Source organism: Suillus subaureus, assembly GCF_016647635.1.
Source record: "Suillus subaureus strain MN1 chromosome Unknown BJ212scaffold_7, whole genome shotgun sequence".
Classification (NCBI taxonomy): Eukaryota; Fungi; Basidiomycota; class Agaricomycetes; order Boletales; family Suillaceae; genus Suillus; species Suillus subaureus.
This window is the reverse complement of record NW_024538563.1, coordinates 678438-688519: the sequence shown is the minus strand read 5'-3', so window position 1 is coordinate 688519 and position 10082 is coordinate 678438. Positions and strand designations below refer to the sequence as shown.

Genomic DNA, 10082 nt, shown 5'->3' with positions numbered 1-10082 from the left:
GTGGCTACTTCCCATGACAAAATCATTGAACACATCAATCTAGCCTCCATGTTCATGTAGAAGATTAAAGATGTGTTCCATTTCATTCTGAAGATGAGACATTTTTTCAGCATGACTGGGATCACACCATAGTGCTTGGAGCTGGGCATCCAGTGGAATTGTAACAAATTTGCACAATGCAACTTTGGTCCAACCCCCACTAGTTCACAGTTTGATCACATCATAACAATCATGACCACAGATGGGGCAATGTTCAAGATGAGAGAATGGCCCTGTGAAAGCTATGCAAGACTCTGGACACATGTCATGTTCAATTGACTTGACTCCAGTAAATTCAGCAATGAGGTGCTCTATCTGGTAGTAACTGGGTATATCATTTGCATCTCCAGCAAAACAATGTCCTGCAGATCTGCAGATGCATTCATATGCATCTTGAGCTAAATGCTTGAGTGCAAAATATTCAGATATTGCAAAGTGAATAGCTGGCTGATTAATCTCAAGGGATGCTTGGTGAGGTTTGTGAAGATGGTGCAAAGCATTTTGAAAAGCATGAATAAATTCAATTGTATTCTTCATCTTGGGGAGTATTGCAAGAGTTGCAAGCTTGTCAACATCAATGGCAACATGGTGGTGCTCTGGAAGAGCTTGGGCAGGTGGAGGAGGACCTGGAGATGGTGACCACTGCAGGAAAAAGTCCTCATCAGGTAGAGGAGGATCCAGAGATGGTAACTGCTGCAGGAAAAAATCTTCATCAGGTGGAGGAGTGAGAGAGTGTCATGGAAGACTCCAATCTGGAGATTTTGACAGACCATCATCATTGATGTTGTCATGCTGACATTTGGAAGGACCTGCTTGTGGAAAGTCACAATTGGACTGGAAGAAAGCATGGATTTGATACTATCAGTAGCAAGTAGAATCAATATAACACAGCATGCACTTACCACCTTGGCACTTGTATCATCTGCCAGCTGTTCTCAATTGAGACAAGCCTTTCTTGTTCAACAAGCTTCTTCTCTTACTTCTTGAGCAGCTCACCTCATAATAGCCTGCTGAGCTTGTCTGTGATGTATACTGACAGGCAGAGAGGAAGAAGGCCCAGCCTCAGCCTGAGCTAGGTTTTTATTCATAGTACTAGTAGATACTGTAGCTGTAAGCAGGTAGGAATACCATGTAATGTAAATGCACTTATGATCTCTTGCAATGAAGGCAAAAATGAGTGATGCTATGACAGAGATATGGGGAGTTTGGTATACAAAGATGCAGAAATGTAATCACTTGCAAACAAATGCATGCAAACAACACACACATGAACAACATACAATCGCAGAATATCACACAAATTTCCATTTCACAGTCTACACCATCTATGACCTTATCAATTATAAAATTCTCTTATATCACCCATTCTCAGCCTGTGCAGTTCTGACTGGGATCGATGAGGTGTTTTTAGTAGACAAGCATGATAGTACTATCTCTGATTATACACCCAGTGGTGACTCAGAGGCAGATACTGACATGGATGCTGATGATGACTTACAGGAACCTGAGTCTGTCATACAGTTTCTGTCAGCTGAAGTAAGTACTGCTACTGTCCTAATAGAGTGCTAACCACAACTTCAATTGATATCACTCAGATACCAACATTTGTCTCAATGTTGGAGGTCAAAAGGTATGACTTCCCACTGACCAAACCAACCTGGCCTCATATATCTGCATCAAAGCTGATGCAGAAAACTGGACCATCTCTGTCCAAACAAATTGTGGGTACCAAGGTCAGTTGATTATTTATCCTGCAAGTAGACTCTGCCATCTAGTATGCTAAAGAAAACTCACACCTCATAGCTAAGGGAGACAGCTGAACCATTCCCCTTCTCATTGGCCCAACCAAGGGCCCCTGTGACTTCCATGGTAAGTTTTCCCCTCAATTCCATCTGTGCTGAAAATAACTGACACTTGATTGCTGCCCCTCAACAGACAAAAAATCAGCTCAAGACAGGTGGTCATACCATTGTAAGTTGCCATCCATGCTGAAAATAATAATCATTGACTGATGCCTTCAGCAGGCAAAGGCTCAGTCTGCATGTGATCATAAATGAGAAAATGAGGTGAGTTCACTTCTCTGATGGTTCCTGTTTTTATTGATGTCATGCACTACAGACACCTATTTGGGCAGATGATTCCAATGATGTGGAGGAACTCAAGGCTGCATCAGATGACCACAATGATCCCAAGTCTCCAAACAACAATGACAACAATGACTATCATTATCATTCTGAGGAGCTGTCATATCCACATATCTGGATCTCAGATCCAATCCACATCTTATCTCCAATCCCTTCCACATCTTATCTCCCTCTAACATCTCATCATCCAATCTGCCACTCATCCAGTCTGGTCCACAATTCATCTGAATTCACAATCAGCGCTTGTCTCCTTTCAGTAGTCCCCTAACTCCGGTATTTCAGTTATCTGTATATCTGTCCTGCTCACTGATCCATTACCTATGCTTCATTTCCATTTCATTATTTGTGATCCATTTCTACTTACCAATAGACTATCCATATGCTTCGTACATAGCCTCAGACCCTGCTGATTGATCATTCCATTAGATACCTATAGTATATAACCTCCTGTAACTCTCTGTAACACCTGAGTTCAAATATCAACTTAGTTCTGCTCATTTCTGTCCTCTGGATCTGAGTACCTCTACTCTTGTCACCCTCCGAGACTTAGGATTGATTCCTATAGTCTATCCATATCCACCTCTGTCTACAACAGTCCACTACCATTAGTTTCTAGTCTGGACTCATCTGGATTAGCCTTACAATACTTAATCTGCATCTGGAAGTCATCCAGATCTGCTATGCTACTTGTCTGACCCTCCAGACATGTTAGTCTTGTCTTCCTGAAATAAGGGGCAATACTCAAGTAAGGGGCACAGTGCACAAGCTGAGGCTGAAGCCCTTCAGATCCATTTAGCCTTGAGTACAACCTTAACAGGAGCCCAGACTTGTATGGAGTGCAAACACTGGAAAGTTAAAGCTCATGGATCAAGATAGTGAGACCCATTGTGTCATCCAGTGGGCAATACTGGAAGCAAAGGTTCATATGACCTTTGTCAATAGCTATCCAGACATTATGGAGAAAAACCAATTTATGCAAGATGTGCTCTTAACTGCAGCTTGTGCTACAAACTAGGATAGTTGTAACAACAGCAGCTCGATAAGAGTGACAGCTGATGTCATGATCAAGACCTTGTAAATACAAGGGTCATTAAGACAAGACAAAGAGAGTGTCTCTGACTTGAATATCAGTTCAGACGACTTAGGATTGGAGGTCCTAAGCGAAAGATGTTCCAGGTAAAACCTAGTAAGATTAAAGTAAAGATCTCCTAAGTACATGACCAGGTATATATAAGATGTAACTGCTTTAGGGCAGGTATGTATATGTCAACAATGAGTCAGAAATAAGAGATGAGTCAGCAATAAGAGATGAGTCAGAAATATGGAATGAGTCATCTAATGATGGCTGCGGCAATCGCAATGTAATACAACTATAGAAGGGAATGAGTCTAGTGATGGCATGGTATGGCACAGTCATGACATAATACAGGTAATATGAGGAAAATGAATAGGGGTGAGCATAACTGTGACAGCTTGCACCTGGAGTGTCATGCCCATCTATGATCATTTCCAGACTAACAACTTGTATGCATCTGCACTTGCAACTCTGGTAAGTCATAACTTTTCAAGGGGTGCTACTATAACATTGTATGTAGGTTGATGCTCAAGTGCTGCTTTTTTGTACTGAATTGAAAGATGATGCTTGTGCACAAGTCACACATCAGGCATTTGACCAGAATTTGATAATGATTTAGCTAGCTTTATTTAATAAATAATATTAATAATATGCATCACAATTGTAGACCTCATGATAAAAGAATAGATAGGCAGGTTATGTAGGTGAAATCTGCCAAAGCTGTAACATTGACATGTCTATGGTATCAGGTTGTGATCTACTGGCATGCTGGTGTGTTGTTATCAGATGTGACAGTATGCTTTGGTGCGACATTGGTTCACCACCATCTATCATAATGTTAATATTCTACCATACACATCTAGTGTTAGATAGGCAGGGTCCAGTGGCCAAAGCTACAATTGCTAATAGCATGCCCTGTTGTGACATTGGTTTACCACCATCTATCATGATGTTGATATTCTACTGTCAATATCTAGCTTTAGATAGGCAGCTTCCAGTGGCCAAAGCTACAATTGCTAACAGCATGCTGTGGTACAACATTGGTTCACCACCATCTATTGTGATGTTAATATTCTACCATCAATATCTAGCTTTAGATAGGCAGCTTCCAGTGGCCAAAGCTACAATTGCTAACAGCATGCTTTGGTGCGACATTGGTTCACCGCCGTCTATTGTGATGTTGGTATTCTACCCTATACGTCTAGTGTTAGATAGGCAGGGTCCAGCAACCAAATCTATAACCACTAACAATGTGCTAGGGGATGATATTGAATCATGATAGCATATCATGATGGCAGTGTTCTATCAAGCATGTCTATGCATCAACAGTGTGCTGGTGTTTGACACAGAGCTATCACATTGTAGCACCCTGGTGGAATTCTGCAAAATATGTCAAGCCTTAGATAGGCAGCTTACAATGGCAGTATCTGCCATCATCAGCAGTGTGCTGACATTTGACACTGAGCTATCATGCTATAGGAAGTAGTTGCTATTTTGTCAAAGATACATATTTCTACAAGGATAGCCTGTGATGGTGATATCACATCAAGAAGATGCCTGGTTATCTTAGTGTAGCAAGATGCTCATGTCTTATCAGCAATGCACATGATTGCAAGGATGGCTTTTGATGGTGCCATCAATAACAGCCTATCTGGGTGTGATACCAAGTTATCTCATATTAGCATGTCACTGATATGCACAAATTCCAATAAAGATTTCATGTGTGGTATTTGATTCTATGGAAAGACTATTTATTAATGAATTATGAACTATTGACTACAAGGCATATAGAACAGCATCACATTATGAGACAACAGATCAATCAGTGTTAGCATCAGCCCATGCATGAAGGGCAGCGCGTTTTTCTTGAATTTTGAATAGTGTGCCATTTTTGCTGATACTCCACTCTGAAGAGGAGGAATTGGGAAAAATGCGACTGTAAGGTGTTAATGTAGAGCTCGGAGATGAAGAACTATGATACAAACCATGTCTACCATGTCATCAGGTCAGTTACTTCCTCAATTTCATCAGGGTCCTCCAAGAGGTCAAGAATACTATGATAAAAATTTTCTGAGTCCATCACAGTGTCTGTGTGTGAAAATACAGATGAGGAGCTCAACGCAAACCAAACCTGGAGGAACAATCAGTAGGAGCACACCATTATGAATGGTTTAGCTCACCTGTGTCACAATGTAGGCCAGGGAACCTTTTGTAACAGACTTCATGCCATGGAGGTACACATTACCAGAGCACTGTAGGGAATGAGATCCCTCTAGGCATATATCACCCATATTATGACTCACAACAATTGGTATAGTGTGCAACTCACTATCTATGACTTTCTCGCAAAACGCGCCAGAGGTGCAACACTTTCCCGCACTATGTGATGCATTCCCACGCACGCGCTTGGTTGCCCTTTGTCACACAGCATCCTGGAGCATCCATCCATCATCCAACCAGTTCCCTAGTGAGTCCTTTCCTGCTTATTCTCATATCAGACCATATTTAGCATTATATGACACTATATTTCATCATGGACCCTTTATTTACATCATTTACATACTTAGAGCACTCCCTGTTCGCTTCTGAGCCCTGGGAGCGCACCTAGGCACAGCTTACCTGTTGCCTAGGAAGTTTTCAGGACACCGAGCAACCAACCACTACCACAGAATATACACCAACCACCACCACAGAATATACACAGAACCACCATCATGTCACTTAGTATCTAGTTAGCATCTAGCAGTTAGAATCCGTCATGAGCCAGCATCTATCATAGTCATCACCCTAGTCTTCAGCAGCAGCCAATCATCATCTTTTACATGTTTGCGCACTGCATGCGCCCTATTCCCACACTTTGCGCACCTATGTGCTTGACATTCCCATGCACACACTTTCAGCACACTTCACCAGAGTTGACCTGGTGTCACTTCATGGATTTGCTTTCCTTGCTTCCCTTAAGGGTCAAACATATCGCTCGGCACACTTTGACCAACATCTGGAGAGTCAGTAGGCCTTCCTCTCACCCCAGAGGTAGAGCCCTCTTTCTTTCTTTTGCTCTGCAGCCTAGCAGAGTAGTTGAACCTTCAGCGTGTGGCTTTTGGCTCCTTCTCCATGGAGCTTGGAGATGTAAAAACATGTTTGAAACCCTGGAAGGGAAATAGAATTAAGCAAGAACTTGACCGCTAATAGTGAACTTATGCAAACAAGCATCTTGCTCCTCAGTAAACCCTGCCATGGAGCTTTGGGATTGTAAATATACCCAAAATATAAAAACATAGGCCACTGGTCACCATGGACTGCTGTTTCGCCACTTTTAAGACTCTGTTTGGTTCTGGGGACTGTTATGACAGCAATTTTATTAGATAGCACAAAGACTTACTCTGGATTTGACCAATCAAGTCCTGCAGGGCAGAGTAAGGCACTGGTCACTTCATGGTTGAACCCATGGTCGGACTTGATGTTTCAAGAGAGGGGCAGTATGAGGGGCTGTCCTCTTGGCACAAGCCATTTGAGTATGGCAGACTTGAGGGTCTTGGTGTTGTCGCCCTATGCACCAGACGCTCCTTTGCCCATCTAGAAGAATGTGATTACTGATACACCTTTGAACATGAATGACTTACCAATTCTCCGATGTGAATGATATCCTCCTCCTCACCAGCAGTCAGACACTCTAAAAGACCAGGGTAGGAGTCTATAAGTTCCAAGAATACCCTGTGTTCCCACCGAATGCTAACATCAAACTGTAAGACACCTGATATTCAACCATGACAGTTCCACTGACTCCACTGGGTAATCATCTATGGGAGAGTCTTGTAATTCTTCTAGCTGGAGTATGCCTCCAGTCAGGAGAGAAGGATAATTGCACAGCGCAGATACAGTCCACCCAAAATGCCAACCATGAAGCACAAGGGGATTTGATGAGTTACTGATCAGGACAAGTTAGGAAGGGTGCATGTCAGCACATGAAACACCACTTACACCTTTTTGCATGGGCCCATGCAAAGTGCTGAACCAGCACATTTGGGCGAAGAACTGCCAGGAGAAGGATCATTCTCATCACCACTCATACTGGGTTGGGGACAAATTCAAATCTGATATGAGCAACAAATGAGAATTTATATGTTTGAGCATGCCATCAAGATCAAAACAGGAGGGAGCTTTGCAACCCTGTGCTATCAGAATCAGGACACAAGTGGAGTGATGTCCTAGACGCCATCAGGATCCAACTGAGACCAAACCCTGTTGTCCTGGCGCTATAAATGGTTTGGATGGCACATTACGACACCTCCCAGTGTCATGAAACTGGCCTGCAAATTATATGTATATACAGTGGCTCAAAAAACTGTCCACATGTTTTGACATTTTTCACTATCTATGATATTGTGTGAGAAGGAACAAATGCCTCAAGGACATGCTTATAGCACATTGTAGTATGGCTTCAGGGCTTTCATTTGAGCCCTACACCGTGGGAATCTGTGGGGATATGGTGGAGACATAAGGCTTGTAAAATGATGACTCATGTGGACAGTTTTTTGAGTGTATATTAAAACTATATAAATCATTATTTATGACACCACAAAAATCATGCCACTATTATATAAATTATGAAGTGGTGTCATTATGTTATTTTATGACTATATCTAACTATATAAACCAGAATATCTCATGTATCATAGTCATAATCACCATGAAAGCCATCTCCTCTGCTCAAAGAGATAATATCCTCTCTGTCTTATGCTGGCCTCTCTGCTCACCAAATTTCCTCTAGAACTGGAATATGCAAGTCCACTGTGGCTAAGTTTATCAAAGAAAGCCACCCAGACAAGGAAAACTCTTGTGGAGGACGTCCATCCAAGCTTACCTCTACTGACAAAAGGGCTATTATCCAACATATCACTACAGGAAAGGCTGATAATGCTGTCCAAGCCACCCATTATATCAATTCCACCATCACTACCCCTGTCTCTTCACAAACTGTGAGGAATGTTCTCAAGGCAGCTCATCTCAAGGCAGTAACAAAGAAGAAAAAGCCTCTTCTCTCCATCAAACATAGGCAGAGAAGACTAGCCTTTGCCTTAGCTCACCAACACTGGACTGTAGAGGACTGGAAGCATGCTATATGGTCAGATGAGACCAAAATCAATAGGATTGGGTCAGATGGGAAGGTATATGTATGGAAAAAGAAGGGAGATGGCCTAACAGACAGAGAGGTTAATGGGACTGTCAAGTTTGGAGGAGGTTTTTTAATGGTATGGGGCTGTATGGGATGGAATGGTGTGGGAATGCTTGCTGAGGTTGAGGGGAAGATGAATGCTGAGCAGTATGTGGACATTTTAAATGACCACTTGCTGCCTAGCTTGGCAGAATCAGGGATTGATGAAGAAGATATCATTTTCCAACAGGATAATTATCCCAAGCACACATCCAGAAGAGCTAAGGAATGGTTTGAAGAACATAATATCAATGTTCTTGACTGGCCAGCACAGTCTCCTGATGTCAATGTCATTGAACATCTCTGGGGAACACTCAAGAAAAAGCTTCAAGCCTATGAAAACCCCCCTAAAGGAGTATGGGAGCTTTGGGAGAGAGTAGCAGTGGAATGGGGGAAGATTACAGCTGAGGATTGCCAGAAATTAATTGAGAGTATGCCTAGAAGGATAGAGGCAGTAATTAAAGCCAAGGGAGGTCATACAAAATACTAGAATACCTGGTTATTATTGTAAAATACTTGAGTCAAAAAACTGTCCACATGAGTCACCATTTTGTGAGCCTTGTATCTCCACCATATCTCCACCGATTCCCACGGTGTAGGGCTCAAATGAAAGCCCTGAAGCCATACTACAATGTGCTATAAGCATGTCCTTGAGGCATTTGTTCCTTCTCACACAATATCATAGATAGTGAAAAATGTCAAAACATGTGGACAGTTTTTTGAGCCACTGTATAGGGTATGGGAACCGGCACTGTTGCAGCTACAATCAGCAACAATTCCCATATCATGCAAAGCAGCGCACAGGTAGAACCTCAGACACCAGGCTCACTCTCTCAGCAGCATTTGGGACAATGTATTCTCATTGGAAGTACTGTTACCCTCAGGCAAGTCCATCAGTATTGCACATAGTACAAAACTCATACAAGATTCACTTACAGCTTCCCAATTTCCTCGGTGCATATGCATAGTTGCTCTGATGTTGGCACTGATTGCAAGTAAGTGATACAATTACATAAAAACTCAGAACAAGACTTACCATACAGGGGATATCAAAATAATGAATCATTCAGAGCAACACAGACTATGAGTGAGAATTTGAAATCCAGATGTGTGCATTGATCTAACAAAAAAAACCATCTAGGCACCAGTGAACATTGTACACACCAAGAAGTATCCGAGCTGCATCGAACAAAGAACCAGCTAAAAGAAGTGGAAGAGAGAATCAAGTATCTTGGGGATAGGGCGATAATGTACAGGTACAGATGGTTGGAGGAGTACTACTGTGCCAACAACCTCGAGCATCATATGCCCAGTGGTGTCCATGTACCTGGTATAGGGAATGAGATTCCTCCAGGCATATATTGCCCATATGACAACTCATGATGATTGGTACAGTGCACAACTTACCCTCTATGACTTTCCCATGAAACGCGCCAGAGGCGCGATGCTTTCTCTTCCCACGCTTGGTCGCACTTTGTTGCGCAGCATCCCAGAGCACCCATCCATTGTCCAACCAGTTCCCTAGTGAGTCCTTCCCTGTTTATTCTCATTATCAGACCATATTTAGCATTATATGATATCTTATTTTGTCATGGACCCTTAGTTACAT

The 10082-nt window shown here is 42.3% G+C and overlaps 2 protein-coding genes across 2 annotated transcripts; one reads left to right on the top strand and one right to left on the bottom strand.

Moving 5' to 3' along the window:
- Window positions 1-1515: 1515 nt before the first annotated feature.
- BJ212DRAFT_1478100 (uncharacterized protein) lies at window positions 1516-2451 on the top strand (the record flags this gene model as incomplete). The annotated part of the gene is made up of 6 exons (XM_041339660.1): window positions 1516-1575; window positions 1635-1772; window positions 1843-1908; window positions 1975-2010; window positions 2064-2082; window positions 2174-2451. 6 exons carry the CDS (start codon window positions 1516-1518, stop codon window positions 2449-2451), a joined length of 597 nt encoding a protein of 198 aa, XP_041196064.1.
- A 4356-nt stretch (window positions 2452-6807) lies between these two features.
- Window positions 6808-7328, bottom strand: BJ212DRAFT_1478099 (uncharacterized protein; the record flags this gene model as incomplete). Its single annotated transcript, XM_041339659.1, has 4 exons — window positions 6808-6834; window positions 6882-6990; window positions 7043-7186; window positions 7240-7328. The coding sequence occupies 4 exons, from the start codon at window positions 7326-7328 to the stop codon at window positions 6808-6810; spliced, it is 369 nt and encodes a 122-aa protein (XP_041196063.1).
- Between the last annotated feature and the right edge of the window lie 2754 nt (window positions 7329-10082).